General features: G+C 41.3%; 2 protein-coding genes across 3 annotated transcripts in view; both read left to right on the plus strand.

Moving 5' to 3' along the window:
• Positions 1-474: 474 nt before the first annotated feature.
• Positions 475-13,290, plus strand: LOC308100187 (rho GTPase-activating protein 19-like). Of its 2 annotated transcripts, XM_080449138.1 has the most exons (12): positions 475-552; positions 1,649-1,754; positions 2,128-2,272; positions 2,906-2,986; positions 5,666-5,875; positions 6,781-7,007; positions 7,539-7,625; positions 8,327-8,392; positions 9,150-9,359; positions 9,914-10,009; positions 10,633-10,749; positions 11,202-13,290. In XM_080449138.1, exons 1-11 carry the CDS (start codon positions 497-499, stop codon positions 10,747-10,749), a joined length of 1,401 nt encoding a protein of 466 aa, XP_080305264.1. In that variant the 5' UTR covers positions 475-496; the 3' UTR covers positions 11,202-13,290. The 2 variants fall into 2 exon arrangements, with proteins under 2 accessions (XP_080305264.1, XP_080305265.1); XM_080449139.1 differs by lacking the exon at positions 11,202-13,290 and having other exon boundaries at positions 10,633-10,750.
• Positions 13,291-22,319: 9,029 nt separating this feature from the next.
• The window catches only part of slit1a (slit homolog 1a), a 137,111-nt gene continuing 133,230 nt past the window's right edge, over positions 22,320-26,200 (plus strand). The window contains 1 exon segment of the mRNA XM_080449593.1: positions 22,320-23,049. Coding sequence (XP_080305719.1) covers positions 22,847-23,049 — 203 coding nt within the window. The 5' untranslated portion in view covers positions 22,320-22,846.

Below are 26,200 nucleotides of genomic sequence, written 5' to 3' on the forward strand. Positions count from 1 at the left end.
GCAGTTGCTTATTTGGTCTTGTTTCCTAATGTTTATTTCTTATTTAAACCAAAGGTTCTCAAATATTTTCATGTCAAGGATCCCCAAATTAATATGTATTTGTCCCCCATCTGAAAGTTTTTTTTGTGCCAGGGAGCCAGATTTGTGTTGTTAGAATGTTACAAAAATCTTCCAAATATTCCACATGTTATTTCAAGATTTTTTGAAAATAGCAGATCTACAAGCTCACAACGCATTCCGATGCGATTCCATGTGAGCTTGTAGATCTGCTATGTTCAAATAGCCGATGTAGACAGCATATGTTTAAAGTGCTCATGTGGCCAAATAGTCATAATAGTGCTCACTGCATAGTCGCTTCTTTTGGGCTTGTTTTCATAGACCTGGTTGCATAAGCCAAAAGAAGAAGAAGAAGAAGGAGACGACCTGGTTGCTTATGTCTCTCACAGAATTTGGCAACACTGCCAATAAGGGAAACAGCGGAACATTCAAAAAGAACATGGAGGCTCCAAACAATCTGCAGCACAAAGACAACAAAACAATACAAAACCAAAGGTACTGAATACTGACGATTAACGTTAATTGTTTAGGATAATAACTACGTGTTGTATTTACCGTCTAATGAAATAAAACCACTGGAGTGCATGAGAGACTAATGTAACCAGCAGCTGTTGAGCTACAGCAGCTAGCTAGTTAGTTAGCCGGAAGAGCTAACACATTATCTCTGGTCTAACACCCTATAACCCTGATTGATTGATTGATTGAACACTTTATTAGCAGTTTGCAAAAAAAAAAAGAAGGAAAACACAGTTCAATACAAGGTCTGCTGCTAAGAGGATTTTAAACTCAAGAAAGCCATATGGCTTGTTTCCATTGGGGTCCTTTTGTATTCGATTCATCGAAACATTTTCATCACATGACAGACACATATACACTACTATGCAAAACATCATATAAACAGTTTGAAAACTAAAAAATATACAGTAAACAGTTCGGGGGGCGGGCTATAACTATAACCCCATATCTATAACTATGTTTATTTTGTTATGTGTTGATGTACGGTTTGCTTGACCACACATGCTAAGAATGTTATTTAAATAGCATGTTGGTTAAACCACCAGACAAGTCTAAAACGTATCTTTCTATATCAGTGGTTCTCAAACCTTTTCATGTCGATGTCAAAATATTTTGTTCCAGGGACCCCCAGAAGCAAATATTTGAGTTAAAATTGTTCACTTTAAAATAATATATATTCAAAGATTTGCACAAATTGTCATGATTTTAAAAAAAATAGCAGATTTGAGCTTGTATATCTGCTATTTTTGAATAGCCAAAATATAAAATAAGGCTTTTTAGCTCAATCTAAAATGGCACAGATGCTATCCCGGTTTTATTATTTCAGCAGCTTTTCAGCTAGAAGTTATCCCAATGAGAGAATGTATAATGGTAATATCTTTAAAAAAAACAAAACAAGTTTGAATATGGAGATAAGAGGTTTATTCCCGACAGCGACGATATGGTCATTTGTCTGACTCTGGATAAGAGCATCTGCTAAATGCCTTGAAAGGGATTAGACCAGCTTTCTCATCCCACTTTTTCCCATTGCTCTCTTTCTCTCTCCACCCCTCTCTTTTCTACTGTATGTCAACAGCAGCACAGTGTGCATTGTCAGCCATGAGTCCGTAGGATCCCCCATGAAGACGGTGATCTTCAACCCAGACTTCTTTGTGGAGCGCTTGAGACACGATTATCCCCAGGTAGGCCTGTCGCAATTATTAGAGATAATCGCAACTATTTTTGCATAATCGTCATAATAGTTTCCCATAATGTTTTTAAATGTATCTGTTGAACATGTTTCCTACATTTTCAAAAATAGCAGAAATAGCAGAAATACGAGTTCACAGCATGTTGTGAGCAATTCCAAGTATACATTAAATATGGCCTTTTTTAGCCATAATACATTATTTATTTTGATTCGATCTTTTTGTTTACAAAGCCTAAAAGAAAAAAATTGAAATGTAATTTTGATTTCTATGTTCCAATATCCAATACCAAAAAAACACAATAAAACCGTTGAAATTATTTGTAATAAGTACAATTTCATGATGGTGACAACATCCCTGTCCCCAGGCGTTCACTGACCTGGTGCTCAGTAACATCACCCGTCTCATCGACCTCCCAGGGGAAGAGTTTGCTCAGCTCACAGGGGAAGCTGCTCCCAGGCTGCCCTCCCACACTGGCTTCCTGCGCTCCTTCAACTTCCTCAAACGGAAAGGTTCGGCTAACTAAACCCATGGATTAAAAGTTCTCAGTCACTACGACTGATTTCAGTCATTTGGATTCCATAGAAGCCAGCATGTCTTCTATGGAAGCATGGTGCGCAGCGAAAATAGCCGATCTACAAGCTCTCAATGTGTCTGCGGCGCACTGAGAGCTTGTGAAAATGTATTTTCTTTGTAGTAATCGTCCACAGTCTCGGATCATTTATCAGCGTGTTCCATTTTGTCTGCTCATTATTCCATCTCATCACTCCCAATTTTACTTAACTCTCTCTTGATTGGATACAATTGGTATCCCTATCTGAAAATGTACTTTCTGTTTACCAAAGAGCTGGAGAGATGGGCAGACCTCTGTTGCTGAACAAACACTCGAGCAATGATTGCTATTGGAATATAGAGAACATCTCACTTACACTCCATTTAATGGAGGACAATTTAGTCATCATGCATGTGCATTTCCCTACTGTCTGTTTCTGATCTGCTTGTGCCTAGGCACCACAGCAGCCAGTGTAGATCGAGCGTGGGAAATTAAATAGGTGAGACGAGGTGAAAATACTAGGAATTGTGTAATTGCATCTGTCTTGTCTGCTACCGTCTGTAATTACAAGGTGCCATTTGATGCCTTTCAGATAAAGGAGTGGTTTTTGGTGCACCGCTAACTGAAGAAGGAATAGCACAGATATATCAGCTTATTGAATACCTGAGTAAAAGTAAGTACTGCTTGTGTCATTGCTAGGCCTGTCACAATTATTGCCTAATCGCCTGATTGCCATTATTTGAGCTAAATACAATTATTTTCTATTTATAAAAACAGCTGGAGGAAGTGAACAGAAATACCATATTCCCATCATTATTTCCACCTCTTTGTGAACACTCTTTAAACTTTGAACCACTTTCAACCTGGTGTACCTATTTTTGACATTTAGAGACAAAACATTCCAAAAACATTCATTTCCAAAATAGCTACAAGCTCACAACACGTCACAAGGCAACTCGTTGTGGTCTTGTAGATCAGCTGTTTATGATCATTTTTGAAAGTACAAAATTAAAGTATAATGGCCTGTTTTGGCCATAGTAGTACTAATACTAGTACATTATTATTTTGATTATTGGTGCCGCCGGTCATTGTCTTTGTATACTTCATTAATAGGCTTTTTAAAGTTATCTGTCCTATCTGCCCTGTTACAAAGCCTAAAATGCAAATAGAAAAATAATAATTGGCAATTATTTTTATGACACTTATTTTTGGACAACAAAAATGTCATGAATAACGATCATGGCCTCCTCTTACAATTGTCACTCTGATAATAATATCACTATGGATGTTCAAGGCTCCGTCATCAGTCTTTGCAGCTTAGTATTGCAGTAGTATTGATATACATTTGTCCATGGACCCCCATCTGAAAATGTTTTGTGCCAGGGACCCCCAGAAGAGAAGATTTATGTTAAAGGATAAGAAGAAGAAAGTCCGCACACTGTTCTCAAGCTCCAAAAAAACACACTTTTTATTTATGCAATGTTTCGACCTTCTAGGTCAAATATTATAATGACAGACAAAAGCATCATATATATATGTTACAGTACGATTGGAGAACCAGGACGATTGAAGAAAGCGCGCTTGTTTTTACCACTCAACCAGCAATTCTGTAGAAAAAGCACTAGAGGGAGCCACAAGCCAGGCTTTCCAAATAAAGTGCACACACATATATGGCCGCAACCACACACACACACACACACACAGTGATCCATGAAAAGAACTATTCTGTCCCTATCGGTTCACAACTCGGACGGCGCTGATTCGACTCATCAGAGCATCGGCCGGTCAGCGCGGGCACTCGCGGCGTGCGCCTCCTCGGCCTCAAGCTCTGCTGAGTCGGCGCGCCTCCGTCATGGACAATAACTATTATCACGTGACACGTGCGTGTGAACCATAGAGGTATAGGTGTGAACGCGTGTTCAGCGTTCCCCTAGCGTAGCTTCCTGGTTGCTACGTGGGGGGGTCGGGGGAACAACAACAGACAGGTCTGCGTCGCATCAAAGCCCCGCCTCGCCCCGAAGCCCCGTGCCTAAAAACGAGCGCTCTGTCTTCAATTTGTCCTGGTTCTCCAATCGTACTGTGACATATACACAAACATTGGCTAATGATGATATACAACACCTGGGAGTCGGGTGTTTTTTTTTCTCCTCAGGCCAATGTTTGTATATATATATATATGATGCTTTTGTCTGTCATTATAATATTTGTCTGATGAAGACCTAGAAGGTCGAAACATTGCATAAATAAAAAGTTAGTTTTTTTTGGAGCTTGAGAACAGTGTGCAGACTTTCTTCTTCTTATCCTTGATTCTTCCCTTGATGTCCAGCACCTGGCCTAAATGCAGGCGTGGGATGTGCACACAATCTTCTCTGTGAAGATTTATGTTAAACACATTCAAAATAGAAGATATAGCGCTGTGACCTTGTAGATGTCCTGTTTTTGAATACCCAACATCTAAATAGATAAAGTGGCTAAAACGATTGTGATGCTATGTTAACTACTTTAGCTGGGGACCCCCTGGAACCCCCTCAAAGACCCCTGGAGGTCCCCGGACCCCACTTTGAGAACCGTTGGCTTATTGTAATGAATTAGATGAAGAACTTGGATGACAGGGTGAGAGATGGCGCGAGTGAGCATGAGCTCATGCTCTATAAACTGAGGGGAATGATGTCACATGCTGAAAGTGGAGTCGGGTAGCCAACGCTTGAGTCAATAATTTATCTGAAAGCACTTTACTCTCGCTCTCTCTCTTCTTAAGCCTACTTTATACTCAGCCGTTTGATGGTGTGCCTCGCCGGAAATAGACGATCTACAAGCTCACAACGTGTCGTACCAGACCTGTCCAGACTACAAAGTATAAATAACACTTTAGCTTCACTCACTCTTGCCGACTTTGTCTAGCAATAGTGCTTCCCAAACAATGGGTCGCGGACCCATTTTTATGGGTCACGAGTAAATATCAATTTTTCCTTACGTTTCCTACATTTTATAAAAGTATTAACCCTAACCCGTTTTCCAAATATTTTCGGGAAAAAAATATTTTTTCAAAATAACTTCAGAAATTAAATTTTTTTTTTCCATGAAATAAAAGAAACATAAGAAATAGTAGATATACAAGCTCACAGCTTGTAGATCAGCTATTTTCACTATTAAATAAGTGGTTAATTCATAGTGTATTTTTGAAAGTTTGGGTCCCGGGAAGACACCAAATTTCTCTTTTGGGTCTCGAGCTAAAAAGTGAATGTGAAACACAGCTACATCGCCACTACTCTGTTCTTCTTGACCTGGCTGCCAACGCACCACCTTCCTCTATGTGTTCCTCTCTCCATCCTTCCTCCCTCTCACCCATCAGACCTCCATGTGGAGGGGTTGTTCCGTGTGCCCGGCCACAGCTTGAGGCAGGCGGCCCTGAGGGAGATGCTGAACACCGGGGAAGAGATCGATCTGGAGACGGGCGACTTCCACCCCAACGACGCGGCCACGTTGCTCAAAGCTTACCTGGGAGAGATGCCTGAGCCCCTTCTCACTCACAGACATTATCAGGCCCATCTGAAGATTGCGGGTATTTGCACATGAATCCATATATGTATACACTACCGTAATTTTCGCACTATAAGCCGCACCTGAATATAAGCCACAGCAGCTAAATTGAATGATTTGTACATATATAAGCCGCACTGGACTATAAGCCGCGGGTGTAAAATCCATAGATTTAGGAGGTCCCCTAGTGGCCGTTAGCTGTAAAAATCCATAGATAAGCCACACCGTTATATAAGCCGCAGGGTCGAAAAATGGGAAAAAAGTCGCGGCTTATAGTCCGAAATTTACGGTACTTAGTTTTCCACTGCATATAGTTACCCCTCAATGTAGCTGGTCGTGACAGGTCGTCATAGCGAAGTTCATCCCTCTGCATAGGGAAGTTAAAGCTGCTAAAGTTAAATGCTGTCTTGAAATGATCTCTATTTCACCTGTACAGTCCATCAAAAACAATTTCTGATAACATTTTAGGTGAGAAATTGGCCATATTGATTAATTTCTCAGTTACAGTGGCTAGTTTCAAAGAGTTAACAGTATTGGGGATCTTCCATGCAATAATGGGGAGTCTGTCATGACGCTAGTGACAATTCTCTCTGACCAATAAGTAGTGTGCAATGTTTTCACATCACTTTTGGTATCACTTCAGCTCACTTGGATTTGAATGCAGGTGATACCAAAAAAGTGCCACGTAACAGGTACTTTTGTCCAATGGAAAACAAATGTAATCATGTGGATTTTGGGAACTACATGGAAACGGGTGTGGCTCCAATGTGGATCTCGGACTTCATGTGAAAAGCCTGTGTAAACGTCAGTCATCTGACATATTCATGACACATGAATCTTTTTCTTTAATCCATGAGAGTGGAGGACAACTCCACTGTGGTTTAAGTTGTTAAAGCCTCACTTTGACCCCTTGCTGCGTTTGTTCAGAGCTGACTCGGTTCGATGACGAGGGCAATAAGACTGATGTCCCCGATAAGGAGCGTCGGATCGAAGCCTTCCAGCTGCTCTTCATGCTTCTGCCACCAGCCAACCGCAGCCTTCTGAAGCTCCTCCTGGACCTGCTGTACCATACGGCCCGCAACCAGCACGTCAACAAGATGTCAGCCATCAACCTTGCAACCATGTTCGCGCCGCACATCATCTGCCCCAAAAACGTAGGTCCCGAGGACGATCGGTTCTTTAGACTATATACTGTAGCTGGCATGGCATGCTTACTTACTGTAGTCTCTTCAGCTCTTTAGTAAACAGAAAATAAATGTTCAGGTTTCGATACCAATTTCGTCCAATCAGGATAGAGAACCTGTACAAAGACCATTTATCATCTTCAATTTTATACTGTAGTGTTCCAATTTTGTCTTCATTTTTTTTGTTTCATCACTTCCTGTTTTATCCTGTATGAGGTCTCTCTCTTCTGATTGGAAAAAAAAACTGTATCCCGATATACTGAACATTTTGTTTTCTGTTTACTGGAGAGATGGAGAGACCTCTATTACTGAACAAACACTCAAGCAATGATCGCTATTGGAATATAGAGCTATTTAACACTTGTTATTTAATGGAGAACTATTTTGTCGTTATGATAAGGAACGTTAATTTGTAAGCACACAAACGGCGTGCAAACAATGGCATGCAACGATGTACCTTCTCACTCTGTACGTTGGTGGTCATGCTTGCTTGCATTACAGATGACCGCCAGCAGCCTGCATGGAAACATCCAGAGACTGAATAACGGCGTAGCCTTCCTCATCAAACACTCCCAGAAACTGTTCAGGGTGAGTGCTCTGTAGAGATGGGACGATAATCGTTATCGTGATAAAAAAAAAATATTTTGATTTATTGTGAAATTGTCCTCCGTCATACACTGTGATCAATTGGCTTTAATTTTGCTGAGCTGCATATCCAGTTACTATACTTAGTCAAACTGACCTGTACCTGGTATGCTCTTTTTTTTCACTCGACATCAAAAATAGCAGATCTACAAGCTTGTAGATCTGCTACTTTTGGCTAATGTTTCCGTCAGAATATGGATCGATGCTGGGGTGCAAGTGGTTAACAAAAGCGTATTTTTAAAAGTTTTAATCATATTTTGATTATCACAATAATATAGTTTATAACTATTATCGTGACATGGAATGTTCATCTCATCCCCAGTGCTCTCCTATTTACTCCTTCCAGAATCACTATTTTATTCTCAGCACTTTGGACAGATTAAATATAGATTCTAACTGTGGGTTTTATTGATGAGGGAAGTTTTTTATATTCCCCGTTAGAGAGAGCCTTCATTTGTTATATTCCCATGGCTACTTTTCATACAAAGATTACAATGAATGGTTTAAATTAATTGGCATCTGAAAGAACGATGGAAGAAAACAACGATAACATGCACATTGCAAAAATCTATTATATTGATGTAGTAGGGTGTTGACGGTTTGGCCTTTAAAAGTGAACTTTTGATTGTTCTGTTCTTTCTAAGGCACCCGTCTATATTAAAGAATACTCCCAATTAATCTTCACCGGGTCCAGAAACCTTCAGTCACAGGTCAGTCTCTCTTCCCCTACCTCTCTCTCTCTTTCTGTGTGTGTGTGTGTGTGTATGTGTGTGTCTCTGTCTCTCTCGCTCTCTCTCAAGCTCTCTCTCTCGTATAATGCTGATTATGCTGTAACAGCCATTATGGATTGGATATAGTGGCATTTTCTTCCTATTTCTAACTTCAATATGCAATGACCGCTCTACCATGGCAGTGGCTCAGGGGTAGAGTGGCCGGGTAGAGTGAACTGAAAAACCGCAAGGTTCCCAGTTCGATCCCGGGCTGGGGCGCTCCCCTAGAGTTAGTGTCGAAGTGTCTTTGAGCAAGACGCTGAACCCCTAATTGCTCCCGATGAGCAGGTTGGTGCCTTGCATGGTTTCCTCCGCCATTGGTGTATGAATGTGTGTGTGAATGGGTTAATGGCACAATCAATGTAAAGCGCTTCGGATAGAAGCGCTATATAAATGCACCATTTACCATTACCATACAGATAATGTTTTATTCACTACAAAAAAATACATAATAGAGTAAGTCTGTTGGTGGGTTTTTATAAATAATTAACCTATGAAAAGGTTTAACAAGAGCTTGTGACTAAATAACCACATTGTAAAACAGGTTATTTCCTGGAAAGTAACGGTTTTGGACATGCAAGGTAACCCGACAGCAGCGATTTTATACTCAACCGGTGTGATTCTTACAGTGGATTTGATTTCTTTCTCTCTATTATCATGTGTCACGTATTCCTCATGGTCTCTCTCGCCCTCCTAGGATGACCTGGCACTGTGTGCTGGGAGTGGAGGCAGAACCCAGTCTGTTGAGGACGTGGTGCCAGAGAGCGTCCCCGCCTCCTCCACCTCCGTCGGGACAGGAGGAGGCGGCGGCGTGGGTCAGAACCACACGGCAGCCGCCCTCAGGGAGCTGTACCAGCAGGTCAGCAGCATGCCCGAGTCTGCCAAGAAGAAGAAACTCATCAGACAGGTGGGTTCACACTCTCAGGTCATTCCTTAACTGAAGAGCATTAGAGCAATGTTTCCCAAACACTAGGTCGACACATTTTTATGGGTCGTGAGTAAATACCCCATTTTTGTCCTTTGTTTCCAACCAATCTTTTAAAATTATTTTATTATGTTTTTATGTTTTATATATATTGATCACAGTCTGCAGATAATGTCACCCAAAGATGTCACTCACTGCCAGCGGTGGGTGCCCTTTCGCAAATGGCAATATTATAGTTGGTGCTGGGTGGATCGCTACAACACACTACTACATGTTTGCTCCTAACTGAGATTCATAGGAAACTTTCCTCCACTACTCCTAAGGAAAGTGTGTCTGTGACTGTGTGTGTGTGTCTCAAACACCAGCAGACGGCATGTGCAATGTGCACATGCGGGCGGGCCCCCCTGCTGCCCCCCCCCCCTCCCCGCGTTGCATCGCTTGCTACCCCTCCCTTACGCTCACTGCACATAAGAGAGGCAAATGAACCTTATTGAATGTGTGTTTGAAAGTTGCGTCCATCTCTTTGTGTTTTGCAGTTTGAAAAGCAGGGCTTCGGGACACCTGTACCTGACCCTGAGTCGCCCTTCAGCAAGAACCATCGGCGCGCTCGCTCCTTTGGCGGAATTATGAAGGTGCACTGATTCAACTTATTTTAACCAAGCTCCTCCGTACAACTGCACCCACTGTTTTCAATTCAATTCAAACTTTATTCCAGACACTCCATAGAGTACATATAAATAATAGACAAAACACATAAAATACATTTAAAAGAATTATGTTTTCACACCATCTCGTTTTAGATGTGTTACGTCAACGTGGCAGTTAGTTAAAACAGTGTTTTTTAAAGTGGGATCTGAGGACCCACAGGGGTCCTTGAGGGGGTACCAGATGGTTCCCACTCAAAAGAGTAGTTTAATTCCACGATAATTCAATTAACTTGAAATAATTACATTTTTTTTTTAAACGTGCGTGACTATTCTAACAATACCTATGTCTCAACTAAAATTGAGCACATTATAAAATGACCAAAGCCAACCAAAGTGCTATACAACACAGCAAGAGAACAACAATGACACAGTAAAATATACAACAAATACATGCAACAATTGAATACAAGTTAAATATGCACAGTAGAAAACAGTGAGGTGGAATCTATGGTCTTGGGGTTTCAATAATGTAACCACTACGAGACGATTTTTCATACACAATTTTAACATTTACACAATTTAATCTAATTTGTGTTTGTGTGAACCAGAGGAGAGTGTTGGGAAGCCAGACATCAGTGGAGTATAGACATGTCAGAGAGGTGTTTCCTGGACCCCATGGTTCACCAGAGAGCCAGGGAAAAGAGAATGTCAGCTTTGACAGCTGAGTGAGTATGACATCTTTAAAACACCTTAAACATGTTGCTGCATTTGAATGTCTTAAACCCTACAGGCGCTATAGAGCCCTATAGGCACTTGACGTTTGGCACAATGCCGGAGAAGTCAATGGCAGTTAGATTCAAGACTGTATTTGTCACTCATTTATAAATGTACAAGCAGCGAAATGTTGGTGAGACACGTTCCACAAGAATATGCCTAACGACACCAACTTGGAGCTGGTGAGGTTTTTATTCCTATGCGTTTCGAAGATTAGAAATTGGGACAAATTGTTTGCCGTTGTAAAAAAAAGTTAAATAATGGCCAAACGGATATATCAGTTGGACTTAAAACATGACACAAAATATGTCAAAGTAAAAGGCTGTGTTCTCAATAAATCTTTAGTTGCTAATGCAAATCAAACAACTAACTTTCTTTTCTTCTTTCTTTTCATTTCCCATAGGAAAGAAATGGATTATTCTTATCTTAAAAGGATGTCCCTTTCACAAAAGGTTGGAGATTCTTTCTAGCATATAGGCTAAGGGTTTTGAAATGTGATATACTATTAGGTCAGCAAGAAGACAATTTTAGCCGTTCTTTTCTAGACCACAAACTGTGAATTTAACATAGTTGGAATCAGAGATTGTTGTTTGTTTACTGAGTTTGTAAAAAAAAAAAAAAAAAAACTGAGTAGATATGTGTTTTCCACTGGGTAAACTGGTGCTAGATTTAGAGATTCCTAGAGAAGTCAGGGATTTCTAAAACTAGATATACTTGTAGCAAGAAAAACAACAATCTGTTTGGAGTTCATTACCATTTATTACTAATACTAATTTAATTCCCTACTGAAATTACTATAATACGGGAGATTTGGCAGAAGTTCATAGAGGATGTTTTATATTTGAGCAGAAATAGTAACAATGTCCACTTAACTGTGAAGCCTGATTTATATTTAACTGCCCACCGGTGTTGCGCGCTGGAAATAGCCAATCTACAAGCTCACGTCACAATGTGAAGCCTTGTGAGCTTGTAGATCGGCTTTTCTAGGCACGCGACACAGCCGTATGATAGAGTAAAAATTAAGCATAACTTATCCCCCAGATTTGACTTTATTTCCTCCTCAACAAAATGAGAAAAAGAGATACATGAGATTTGTATAAAGGGGTGGAACATTTTCTCATGAGCTCAGAGATCTGTAGTCTGATGCATGCAATGTATTGGTAGAAAGGTTAATGTGCATTATATCTAAAGACTGCGGTAATAATTTAATTGAGTTTTGCCTGTTTAAATGCTTTATAGTGGCTTTTGTTATGTGAACATAGTTTACATAGACCGTTTAATTTCCTGTGAGACATACTGCTGATGGACTGATAGACTGTTGCCATAGAATTGGCTGTGAATTCAGTCATTTCAAGTGCCTTAAATGCCTCATTACTATATAATATGAATGCTGCATCTGTATTTAGCTTATTTTATGTAGGTTTGACTTTGTTTAGCTTCTTTTATATAGGTTTGACATTGTTTTTTATATAGTGCATCTGTGTAGCCTGAAGCCAAATTTATATTTAGTCGTGTGACTGTGTCGTGCGCTGAAAGTAGACCATGTACAAGCTCACAACGCACTGCGGACATACAACGCCTATTTTTAGCGCACGACACCATCCTATGTTGGAGCACAAACCAGGCATTAAGGCAGTTCTGGGATCAGTTATTAGTCAAATTTAAATGACAGACTGAAGAGTTGAAGACTGAAGAGAACAAAGTACTGGTACTCTCTTTTTGCAAGTGGTGAACTTCTTTTTTTTTTTACACTTAATCCAAAGTCTTAAGCTGTCCAATGCTGTGATGTGACTGTTAAACTGCTGTTTTTTATTATTATTTTTGATATATACTTGCTATGCATTTTACTGTTTTTTTATTTATATATATATATATATATATATATATATATATACTTGCTATCCTTTTTTACTGTTGTTTTTTATATATACTTGCTATGCATTTTACTTTAATGGACAGTTTTATTGCTTGTTATATTAACTCTTTTTGATGTAAGAAAGAAGAAGAATGTAATATCTCCAAATGCTCAGCTATGCAATATTGACCACAAGACGTTAATTTAATTGTTCTATTTCTTGGCTTGTTCTTTTTTTATGTCAACTGTGACGGAAGTTTAATCTGCTGTTGGTATTTCATGCTGGTCTTTTATTGCAGGGAAAAAATACACCACTAATTTATAAATCAACTGTCAGCTCCGATATGTAAAAAAAAAGGCCCATCGTTTAAATCAGGTGTTTTCCAATGGGAGTGCAGTACATGTGCATACGTATGCACGCACGCACAAAAGCTCTCCAAGCACCTTTTAATCCAGTTTTATTTTGGATGCAACAAAAACATGTTGAGGTTGTATTACAGTATCAGCTTTCTATTTGTTTTCTGTTACATTTGATACCTAAATAATATGCTAAAGGCCCCATGACCTGATATACACTTCATGTAGGCTGTTACTAATGCAAATGTGAAATCCCTGCAATATACCTTTAATTAAAAGACTGAAGAAGCTGTCTTAATGGTTGTAATTGTATCTGAATAAGAGTATGCATGCAATAGTAGAATAGCTGCAAGTTTTTAAAAATGTAATTCTGATCTGGAAAGAATGAAGGATTCTGGAGGAACATGTCTGTACATGTATTTCATTGCTTCTATATTCCCCTCGTTCGTGGTCGATGTGGTCTGGCCGTTTGCAGCAGGAGCTTGCAGTTCTTTTCACCACCTCAGGGTGGGGCTGTCGAGAAGCAAATGGCTGTTCAATATTGGGGCTTGAAACCGAAACCCCGGGCTGATTTTGTAGTTTGCATTCAGTGGTGGAAAAGGTATTCTATTTTTTTTTGCTTAAGTAAAAGTATCAATACTGCAATGTAGAAAAGTAAATTTGAGTAAAAGTACAAAAGTGTTGTCATCAAAATGTACTTAAAGTACCAAAAGTAAAAGTACTTCACAAGTTATGTCTAAAATGTATTTGATTTTCAAATGGCCGAAATGCACATAGGGCTGAAGTTATGTAATCATCAAAATCTACAAAGTAACTAGTAGCCTAAGTAAAGTTTTCAAATAATTGTAGGCCTAGAGGAGTAAAAGTTAAACATTTGACTCATCGATCTTAGGTATTGATAACCTGACTCTGGCAGAATGAAGAAGCTTGTTTCACGCACTGGTACTGATGCATCTAAAAACTGACGCGCCAATTATTAATTTGATTAGCTGCAGCTGTGTTGCTTACATCACACTGTTATCAGCCTGCCATGTTTTTACCCTGTTGTAGTTATTAGCCTGAAGTGGAAAACGAACTACAAAATCACCCATAGGGTCTCTTGTCTGCACCCTGAGCCAATATCACTCTTCATGGTGTCCCGAGGTAAGAATGGTCCATGTCTACTTGTAGCTAAATAAGTACAGATACGGTAGGTTGGTAGCCTGACCTCATGTTCATGTTGGTAGCCTGACCATGTTAAATAAGTACATATATTATATTTAATATAAACATTACTAGAGGGCGACAAGAAGTGGATGTAAAGAACACTAAAATGTACATAAATGTTACTGACGTAGGCCTGCTGTCACGTTCAACCAGTGGTGGAAAGTAACTAATTACATTTACTCAAATACTGTACAATTTTGAGTATTTCGATTTCTACTCGTTTATATCATGTTTTGCATAGTGTATATTTGTCTGTACTTAAATATTTCGATGAATTGAGTACAAAGGACCCCAATATAAACAAGCCATAGTGCTTTCTTGGGTTTAAAATCCTCTTAACAGACCTTGTATTGAACTGTACTTCCCTGTGCTTGTCTGTTAGTAGATTTAGATTATCATTACAAAACATACATTAACCACTTCAGCCCTATTTAAACTTTGGATATTTGAAAATAGCAGATCTACAAGCTCAATGTGTCATCATACCAAGCGCTGTGAGCTTGTAGAAATGCAATTTTCAAAAGATTATGTATGTTTTAGACATGATAACTTGTGAAACGGGACTTTCTGCATAATGATGTGTAATAATGAACGCTTTAAGTATATTTTGCAGGAGGGGCGATGCCAATACTTTTGTACTTTTACTCAAGTACATTTGGTTACTGGAGTTTTACTTGTAACAGAGTATTTCTTAATTGCAGTATTGATATTTCTTAATTGCATTATTGACACTTTAAGTTAAGTAAAACATTTGAGTACTTTTTCCACCACTGACAATAACCACTTAAACATGATTTATACACACTTGTGTAGGGGACCAGTCGAAATTTACAGAAGGGGGTCCCTGGAGGAAAATAGGGGAGGGTCATGCCTTTATAATTTTAGTACAAGGGAGGGTCAGCTAATTTTACTTTGAATCCAAGGGAGGGTCATGCAATTTTGAATTGATAAAACAGTCCGTTTTTTATATACCTTTTTAGTACAGCAGAACAGTGGTCAGTGACCCCTCTCTATTTCAAATGATACAAAGGATTCAAATCCAGTAACACCTAACATTTAAGAGACAGACAGATATACACACTACTATACAGAACGTCATACAATCAGCTTACAGGTTACTGGTATGAAGAGTGAAAACTATGTACAAGAGAAAAAAATCAGGGAGGGGGTGGGTTAAGACCTAGACGGGGGCCATTTTCGAATTGCACAAGTACAAGCAAGCACATGCGATTGATATGGGCACATTTCCTACTAATGATGACTCAACCAGGTAAACCGCCGGTTCAGTTTCCCTTGAAATTCTAACTCCCATTTCTGTGGAAGTTCTTGACATACGACTTCCAAGTAACTGACTCGCAGACCGCTCGCCCCCAGCGGTTCTTGTATTCGTTTTACTGAGGTTATGGTTAGAAATAAGTTTAGGGTAATAAGGCATAGTTTTGCTGAGGTTGAGTTTAGGAATAAGGTTAGGTTTAGGGATAGTTTTACTGAGGTTACGTTTAGGAATACCTAGTGGCGACCGTTCCGAGGTCGCTGGATTTGACCCAGGGCGAGTGTGTTTTGGGGCTTGTATTCAGCTGGTGAGTATGCTATTAGTGAGGATATGAAGATAGGCTGAAAATGGAAGGCCCTTTTATTAAAGAAATGAAATCTCACTGACAGAAAAATAACAAACATTTCCATCAAAGGTCTACACAGAAAAGGTGGAAGAAAAAAAGGCAAAATTAATGTTGCAATGTTAGCAGTAAAACCCACAAATAAAGCATGCCATATTCACATAGGGTGAGTGGGTAGAGAGAGAGTGAGAGCAAATAGAGAGAGGGTAAGTTCTCCACAATAGCAAGAATGTCCCAGTGTGTCATTATGTCGTCCGTGTCAATGCATGCTTGGTATTGTAAGTATATGTTGGTACACATCTGTTACAGACCTCCGCCGGGGTCCTGCTCTTTCTCCATGTTCTCTAAATACACAACAGACAGCTTCCCTTGATAGAAATAGTATTGTTCTCCAGTGAAAGCGCCAGTCAAAGTGGTTTTTATTTAGCATTCTTTCTCCAGAAGGGGCATTATGACTGTAAAAATGACCCAGACATACTATAATCAACTATGCATTATCTCGGTTGCATGCAAAGCCACAAGCATAAATACACAAGTCAGTATAGGAACCTATAGGCCTATGTGTTTTAAAACATTATTTTTTTTATCATCATTCAGGAAAAATGTGTTCTATTACTGTCTGTTCCTTCATATAGTTAAGTTTGTTTTTAGGGAGTCTTAGCATTGACTGAGTTTTAGCATTTAAATGTAGATTTTTCTACATCTGAGTTGGAGGAGGTGTCTCTTTTTTAACCTTTTATGTTATATACCGGGTGATTTTGAGAGTAGAGCACCCAAGGGAATTATTTCCTATTAATATAGTTTTCCGGCTCTAAAATTAATGGGATTTGGGTACATTGACACCACCACACTGCACTGTATGTACTACACTATACTTAACTGTACTGTACTGTTCTACACGGAATGGTACTGTACTGTACTGTTCTACACTGAATGGTACTGTACTGCACTGTACTGTACTGCTCTACACTGAATGGCACTGTACTGCACTCAACTGCACTATATTACACTGCGCTGCACAATTTCACAAACGCTTCCATTTGTAGCTCGTGGTTTTACATCTCAGAAAGTGGCATCACGGATTGCAAGATTGCTTTTCTGCTCTCGCTTTGGAAGAGAACACACACACACACACACACACACACACACACACACACACACACACACACACACACACACACACACACACACACACACACACACACACACAGTAAGAGAGACAGAACTGCATTAGGCTGCAGGAATTCTCGAGTCTGGCTACTTCCTAAATCCAACGACGTCTTATAAAGCCTATTGTTTAACGAGCGCTCCCCTCCCAGACTAATTGTAATAAATTGGCTACATGTCCTCCCACATCTTTCGAGAGCGGCAGAATAGTTCCTGCAGTGTATTTCTGCGTGTTGCATTCCTATCACGGCTCTGCGCGAGCAGAGGGGCCATCACCACCACCCCTATTACCACTAAACGCCACTGTCTCCTCTTTAATTAGCCATTCATGAAGGGAAGATCTACAATACACTGACACTTTTACAGGGCCAGATGGGGCTCTCACTGAGGTGCTGTAGGTGTCTGTGTGCGTGCGTGCATGCATGCGCGTGCGCCTACAGTGTGCATGCACGTTTTGGATACAGCCGGGCACGCCCCGGCAGAAGGACAGAGCACACATGCGCATTCTTGTCTCTGAATTGTACACATTAGAATCCTCAGTGATTCATTTGTCCATTTGTATCAGCATTGCTGTAAAGTTGCTAAATACATTTACTTTAGTACAGTTCTGAGGTACTTGTACTCAAGTAAATGTATTACATTTTCTGCTACTTTATAATTCCACTCCATTATATTTTGAAGGCAAAGTTGTACTCTTTTCTCCATTAGAGTTGTTTGATAATTTTAGTTACTTCACAAAATATATAATATTAACAACTAAATTCATATGCACTGTAATATTATTCATTATTATAGATTGTATTAGAATAGAGTAGAGTCACAAGCTGCCAAGTAGTAAATATAAAGTAGTTAAAAAGCTCCTCCTTTACCAGCTGCAAGATTAACTACATCTTAATGCAGTGTTAACAGAGTAAACATTTTATTCTGAAATGGGCCACTATGCATAATTAGTACTTTTGCTTTTGGTGCTTTGTCTTTAAGTACATTTTGATCCTAATACTTTTGTACTTCTACATATAAGTCAAATGTTGAGCACAAGACTTTAACCTGTAACGGAGTGTTTCTTCACCGTGGTATTTCTACTTTTACTTAAATATCTGAGTATTTCTTACACCTCTGTGTAACTCTTGAGTGTGATACTATAACCAAATGGCCTGCATCATTCTGTGAGGTGATGGATCTGGCTACGGTTCCCGTTTTACTTGTAAATTTCCACTTTTACGAGAGTGATACGAATGTAACCAAATGGACCCATTTGGTTACATTCGTATCACTCTCTGAGTTAAAGCCTCACTATGTAACTTTTATTTAATGAATAAAATGTAGTTTTGTCCAATCTGTATGGTAGAGTATGTTAATACAATATAACTTATACAATTGAGGTGGTTGTATTTAGTCTCCCTGCTCTTCTTTTGAGACATTTAGATCGTGTCAAAGGTCACGTCTCACCTAGACACAGGATCTGACACGAATCTTGACCTGGTGGTCAAGATTCAATTTATCCCCATGAGCAAGCAGGCAGGCTCTATTAGCTCAATGGTGGGAAAAAGAAAAAAAAAACAGGTTCAAATCCTGGTTAGAAGAGGAAAGTTACATGTCTGAGTACTTCTTCCACCGCAGTGTAACTCTGAGAGTGATACAACTGTAACCAAATAGACCCGTTTTGGCTACATTCGTATCACTCTCTGAGTTAATGTATTTTGCTATGGTTTCCGTTCTCCCTTACACACTTTATTTCCCCTCTCTCTCTCTCTCTCTCTCCGTTCGTCATGCAGCCAGAGACATTGGGGTTCCAGGGTCCTCGTGTGATTGTGCTGTGGTGTTTATGTTGGGAGGCGTCCACCCCCGCTGCAGAGTCCCCCGACAGGAGACCCCGGCGGCCGGAGCCAGAAAGCAGTCGGTGCAGCCCCTGCGCTGCTGGCTGAATAAAACCAGAGGTGTTTATTTCATTGTTTGCATAGAACTGTGGACATGGCACGCTGCTAGCTATGAGCTCCACTCATAAAAAGTAGACACGGCACAAAAAAAAAGAAGAAAAGTTTCCCATTGCTACCTTGCCTTAACCCCTTCAATCCGGGGACGCAGCTGTGTCATTTTAAGATTTCTTTGGCTATTCAAAAATAGCAGATCTACAAGCTCATAGCGCGGCACTTGGTGCCGCGCTATGAGCTTGTAGATCTGCTATTTTATATAAGATCTTGAAAATGTGTGCAAATCTTTGAACACACATATTTTTTTAAAGCAAACATTTTTAACTCAAATCTTTGCTTCTGGGGGGGTCCCTGGAACAAAACATTTTGAGATGGGGGTCCGCGGCCAAACACATATCTAAAAATGTTTTCTAAATCCTAACAGTATGTTGCTATGTCAGTGGTGCTCCAACGACCCTGTCAAGGACCCCCCCAAATTATATGTATTTGGCCGCGGATCCCCATCTCTAAATATGTTGTTCCATGGACAGCACAGATCGGAGTTCAAAAAGTTTAAAAAAAAAAAGATTTGTAAAAAATGTCCAAGATTTAAAAAAAAAACAGATCTACAAGCTCATAGCGCTCGCTATGAGCTTTTAGATCTGCTATTTTTGAATAGTCAAAGGAATCTTAAAATGACACGGATGCGTTCCCGGTCTTCACGGATTAACACATACATATGACCTAACCACACACTGTGGAGTCCTGATTCATTTAACCACTAACATCCTATATCGTTGCTGTCGGGCAGAAACCTCCATATTTTAGCTTTTTGTGTTTTTTTTATAAATTAATGCCATACTTGATCATACTACAGCGTCACACAAAAGCATCAAAAGTAGCAGATCCACAAGCTCGATTCGCGTCGCGTTTTGAGCTTATAGATCTGCTACTTTTTCAATTTTTTTATTTGAATCCTGAAAAGTAACCGTTTAGGGACATATGAGGTTTCCACCCGACAGAGACAATACGGTTAGTTGACCGAAGTCCCCCAGGGCTCCATACTTGGTCTGCTTCCTTTTTTCACTCTACACCAGATCTCTTTGTCGAAAACAGCTGATCTGCAAACAACGTGTCGCTTTGGCGAGTTGTGAGCTTGTAGATTGGCTGTGTCGGGCAGAATGCTCGCCCATCAGAATAGGTACGCCATAGGGTTCATGTGGTTATAGCGGCGATCGGTACGTTTCATGTCCTATACCTGGGATTTGAACCCGGGACTTCTATCGCTCTTGCCGAGACGATATCCCTGCTTGGCCCAGGGGAGATATTGAGTGCTTATGAGATTTGTGGCAGTACTACTTGTCAACCAGTAGATGTCCTACCCGACACCATGGTCTAAAAGTGTCAATGGAAGAGTAGGGAGACCACCTCCAACCACTGCACATGTACTAGTTATGTTGTATTAACATACTCTACCATACAAATTGGTTAAACTACCATTTTTGTTTATTAAAATAAGTTCCGGATTGCAGCTGTAACTCAGAGTCCACACACTGTTGCTTTTCTCCCACCGTTTATTGCAATAAGCAACAGTGTGCAGACTGTACTTATTATTTTCTATGCTGATCTTCTGTTTGTCCTGCACCTGATAACCAGAGTGTGGATGTGCAAGCTCTACTTTTTTTTTTATCCTCAGAGCCCATCTTACTTCTCTCAGAGTTAAGCACTTCTGCAGTTAATTTTCTCTGGAATGGAGTGATCAAGACACGTGAACCATGCACTTGATTGATCTGGGTATCGATCATTTTAGGTGCAATTGAAATCATAGAGCTCTAATAGCTTGCTAGATGACGTTGTTTGCCAGCCACTGCCATTCTTGTGTTTATGTGCGCTAAGTACTAAAATATTTATTACGATGTGACTCTGCCGGAGTCTAGCCATCTATAAGAGGGTCGGTCTATGTGTCTGTGCGTGTGTGTGTCCGGAGCTAATCTAAACAAACCGCTGGACCGATCAGCATTGAAGTTCTTGTGCCCACAGCAGTCCCTCCAACTCTACCCCCCCCCCCCCCCTTCCACATACTGTAAGTTTCATACTTTATGAAATATCTACCTTTTAATATAAAAATGGTCGATAGGGCTCTGATTGGGCTTTGGCCACATGAAGTCAGAGTTCCACATTGGTGCCACGGCGTTCCCATGTGGATCCACAAGATCCACAACTTTTCTTCTCCCAGTCGAACCTGATTTCTATATTTATTTCTCGTTGTGGTCGTCTGTTTTTCAGGGATGTCGTTGAACCTTTTGGCTGGCTGTCTTGTGTACAACCATAAAATCCATGTGTTCAGTAACTCCAAGATTGTACAAATGGAACCAAATGGACCTGTAAAGTTCTGTAATTTCAAGACTGTACAAATGGAACCATATGTTACTAACTCAGGGGAGTGTGCAAATGGGTCCATTTGGTTCCATTTGCACACTTCCCTGAGTTAGATTAGAAGTGAGGATGTCACTGCGTGGCTCATCTCCTCATCTCCCTGCTACAGAGTCTGTGTGGCCGACAGTCTGCTCTCACAGCCATTATTTATTCCAGCTTTTTGCCTCCGAGGACCGAGGTGTTGATTCCACTCTTTCCCAGCGGAGCCTCCTACCTCACACGCACGCCCGCGTGTGAGCCCCATGTACACACGCACATACACACACACACACACACACACACACACACACACACACACACACACACACACACACACACACACACACACACACACACACACACACACACACACACACACACACACACACACACACACACACACACCGCAGTTTCTCCCTTTAGGCTGAGGTTATGCGGTGTCATGCAGGTTCAGGTCTCTCACATTGGTGTGTGTGTGTGTGGGACGGGGTGTGTGTTTATGTGTGTGAGGGGGGGGGTTGCCTGGAGGCAAACCTGAGAGAAAAGAGGGAGTGGGGCGGGCGGGCAAGAGGAAGACAAGAGAGAATGCAAAAAAATAAAAATACTCGTGACAGATTTAGATTATGAATAGAATAAGGAGAATGAGAGTGAGTTCAGGCAGGGTTCTGTGGGGGGGGGGGGGGGGGGTAGAGGAGAGGTGTGGGGGAGAGGAGGGGGAGGGGTGGAGTTGGGGGTCTGCTATTTGTAGATCCTTGTGATGGATGACTGCTGTGTGTGTGTGTGTGTGTGTGTGTGTGTGTGTGTGTGTGTGTGTGTGTGTGTGTGTGTGTGTGTGTGTGTGTGTGTGTGTGTGTGTGTGTGTGTGTGTGTGTGTGTGTACAACTGGCTTTTTTTCCTTTCTGCTCTTTCCCTACCCCCCCCCCCCCCCCCTCTCTCTCTCTCTCTCTCTCTCTCTCTCTCTCTCATCGGGCGAGCAGTACAGAGCAGAGCAGGACTTGAGTGAGAGAGGAGGACAGACGTGCGGCAGAGCAGAACACAGCAACTCCACAAAGAGAAGAGAGGAGAGGAGAGGAGAGGAGAGGAGAAGAGAAGAGAAGAGAAGAGAGGAGAGTTTGCAAGGACAGAACAAGAGAAAGAAAAGATCTGTTTGTTTGCTTTGTGATTTTATTTTTTTTAATTCCCCCATCAGAATCTATTTATGGTGGTGGATATTTAAAAGGGAAAAAAAAAATCTAACAGAGAAAAGAAACCATATCCAGGGACCTGCCTTCCTTTGCGTCACAGCCAAGAAGATTACACCAGCAGCAGTTAGTTTCAGTTAATTTTGTAGATGTTTTTTTCCACCCCCGTATTTATATCCACCATAAATCTACAGTAATTGTAGAGGAGTTGTGGTGGCGTTGCAAAGGACTCCTGGGCTTTATTTTGTTGTTGCTGTTGTTGCAGAGAGACAGTAGAGAGATAAGAGCTTAGGATTCAGTAGTACAGAGAGAACACAGGGCTGCAGACAGACCTGCTGATCATGACCGTCAGGGGAAGCCGTGCTACTGGGGCCGGCGGCGGGCTGCTGCCACTCTGGATGTGGGTGGCAGCGCTCTCTGCCCTGGCTGTGGGCTACGCCAGCGCCTGCCCCGCTCTGTGTACCTGCAGTGGCACCACGGTGGACTGCCACGGACTGGGGCTCAAGACCATGCCAAGGAATATACCACGCACCACGGAGAGACTGTGAGTACCAACCAGCGCTGCTTCTCTACGTGTGTGTGTGTGTGTGTGTGAGAGAGAGAGAGAGTTTCTGTAATTGCTTCATATTGTCTTTCTCTGTCTTGTGTGCACGTTTATCATTACTTTTTTCCCTGCTTGAATCTGGCGCACATGACTTTGCTTGAGACTGAGAACAATAGCCCTGCCTGTGAAGCTGTGTGTGTGTGTGTGTGTGTGTGTGTGTGTGTGTGTGTGTGTGTGTGTGTGTGTGTGTGTGTGTGTGTGTGTGTGTGTGTGTGTGTGTGTGTGTGTGTGTGTGTGTGTGTGTGTGTGTGTGTGTGTGTGTGTGTGTGTGTGTGTGTGTGTGTGTGTGTGTGTGTCAGTGGCATTCCAGTCAGGTATAAATAGGCATAAGGGACCCGGTCTGGAAAGAGCCAGAGCAGATGTGTTGCCTTTAACATGTGTCCATAATTTTACATACCTGCCAGTTTGTGTGTGTGTGCGTGCGCCCGTGCATGTATTTTAAATTTGTTTATCTGAATGCGTGTGTGGGAATAATCGACTCAATGGTGAATTTCATCCAATTTTTCTAAGATGACAAAAGATGTCTGGAAAGTTAAAGGCTTTCGTTTGAGTTAATTTAAAATGTGATTTGATAAGTGATCATTGAAGTTCCCTATTATATATGTACACACTTTTGACCTGAACTTTGAAGAAGTTTCATAGGAGATACATGACATTAGATATAAGAGTTAGCTTGGATCCTTTTAGTTTGGGGGTTCTTCCTCTCATACAGTCCGTCCTCTCTGCAGCTCTCTCTCTCTCTCTCTCTCTCTCTCTCCCCCCCCCCCTCCCCCTTCTCGTTTACTCTCTCCTATTCATTGGGCCGGGGTGCCGACCCCCACCCTCTCACCCACCGTAACCCTGAACACTCACTCTTTAAATTGTTAAATCATGTAGAAAATTAAGCAAATCTGCTCCTTAAGTGTGTCTTGCGAGAGGATCTTGTAGCTGTCTTGTAAAAAAAAGAAAAGGGAGGTGGGGAGGAGAGGAGAGGAGAGGAGAGGAGAGGAGAGACGCTGGTTCTCAGAGTTGAGTTTCTCTCTCTCTTCTCTGAAAATTCCTTTTGAAATATTCATCCGCAAAATCAGAAGTGAGGAGTGCGAGGGGAAATAGATTGTTCTATTTCAGCTTTTAGAATATCATCCCTGAATAAAACATGTGGTGGGAACACAGAGAGAGAGAGAGAGAGAGAGAGAGAGAGCTTGTGTCAGAGAGGCAGCAGTGGCATAGAGAGGGAGCTGACTGCATATTTCATGCGTTTCATATTTAATTTCTAAGAACACCTCTTCTTTTTTTCTCCTCCTCGCCGGCCGGCTCTCATACATGTGCGCACGTTGGTTTCGGCCGGCGCAGAGCTGGTGGAGGAAACATGGAAACGTGGTCATTTAGTGGTTTCCTTTTACATGAATGGCCATTCACGTTTTGGAAACACACACCCCCCCCCCCCCACGGCCTTCAGCTCAACAGCATTTTTGTGTTCAAAGTTGTGTTGCACGTTCCGTCGCTGTCGGGCAGCAACCTCTTATCTCCACATTATTAACGCCCTGCTTGATCATACCACAGCGTCACACAAAAGCGTCAAAAGTAGCAGATCTACAAGCAGGACACACGCGTTGAGAAGTAACAGTAGTGGACATACAGTATGAGGTTTCCACCCGACAGAGACGATTTTATTACAAGTCATTGCACAGCGCTAGAGGTTTACAGTTGTAGCTTCTCTCTGCGGCATTTTTTGTTTTCATATCGTTGCTTTCCGGCAGAAACCAACTCCATTTTGACGCTTTTGCATTGTTTTCCATGCATTGAACACCCTTTACTACGTCTGTGTGTTGGTAAAAAAAATATTGAACCAATGAAAGGCATTAAAAAGCGCTTCTGACCAAACCAGCTAACTCCATTGGATCCTCAAACTTTCTGCTAAAGCAGCTAAATCCACGGAGTTACCTGGTTTTGCTGACTCCAGGCTCCACCCCCTTTTGACCTCCAACCTCATTGTGAGCTTGGAGGTCCATTCAGCTGTTCTTATCAATGATGAACAAAACCTCCTAACTCCACTTTTTTCATTTCCTGAAAAATGAACATTTTGGAGTTAGCTGGTTTCTGCCGGACAGCAGAGATATAATAAGTTCATATAAGTGCAATATCCCCCCTCCCCCCCAGAATAAGCGAGGATTGGCCTCTTGGATGAGCGGTATAGAGATTTGGTGGTCTCTCGTGCTGAAGACCCAGGGTTCGCATTCCAGGCATGATAAAAGTTACGGATTCCAGCTTTAATTCTGACTTTTACTTCATTCCACGACGGCGTCGCACAATTAGTCAATCTACGCGCTCTGCTATTGTCATAGAAGTTGTGAAAATCTTTTGAAAATGTCCGCCTATATAATGACATGCCCCAAAACAGGGACTTTCACCAGGGTTAATGTGATTTAACACGTTGTGCGTAAAAAAGGTCACGTGTAATTTATTCCTGGGTCACTTGCTGTCTCGTGTGTGTGTGTGTGTGTGTGTGTGTGTGTGTGTGTGTGTGTGTGTGTGTGTGTGTGTGTGTGTGTGTGTGTGTGTGTGTGTGCACTGGTGGTTGCATGTATTGTGTTGTGTGTGTGTGCGTGCGTGTAGGTCATGTAGAAGGTAGTTAGTCTCCATGGAGAGGTTACTCAACAATGGAGAGTATCCCATTCTCCGGCCCGTTATATAGGGTGATTCATCAAGGTGGTTGTGCAAGTCGGTCCGTTCCAACCCTAACCCCACATGTAGGTCCCCTGTGCACTGCCGTGTGTGTGTGTGTGTGTGTGTGTGCTTGTATCATTAGAGGTTATGTAACCAAGTAACTCACGTTTTAGGGTTAGATTTAAAAATTGACAAAATAATTTGAAAAAAAATAGCATTTCTAAAATTGCTATCCTAAAATGTTGATGTCCTCACAAGTATAGTAAAGGTGTGTGTGTGCTCGAGTGTGTGCATGTGTGCGTGTGTGCATGTATGCGTGTATGTGTGTGCATTTGTGCGTGTGCGCTACATACGCATTACTTGGGCTCCAGATGAGTAACGGTCAGTGGAGTTTTTATGGTCGGCCCCGAGGTTGGAGAGTTTTGTCAGCAGAGATTCGTTAAGC

Source organism: Gymnoscopelus braueri (assembly GCF_963280865.1).
Source record: "Gymnoscopelus braueri genome assembly, chromosome: 14".
Classification (NCBI taxonomy): domain Eukaryota; kingdom Metazoa; phylum Chordata; class Actinopteri; order Myctophiformes; family Myctophidae; genus Gymnoscopelus; species Gymnoscopelus braueri.

What these genes read in the sequence shown, in the direction of transcription:
- LOC308100187 (XM_080449138.1), top strand. Translation starts at nt 497, where the DNA reads ATGGAGGCTCCAAACAATCTGCAGCACAAAGACAACAAAACAATACAA. An exon ending in AAAACAATACAAAACCAAAG is followed by an intron (nt 553 to 1,648) that starts GTACTGAATACT and finishes GTATGTCAACAG; the next exon opens with CAGCACAGTGTGCATTGTCA. An exon ending in TATTGAATACCTGAGTAAAA is followed by an intron (nt 2,987 to 5,665) that starts GTAAGTACTGCT and finishes CTCACCCATCAG; the next exon opens with ACCTCCATGTGGAGGGGTTG.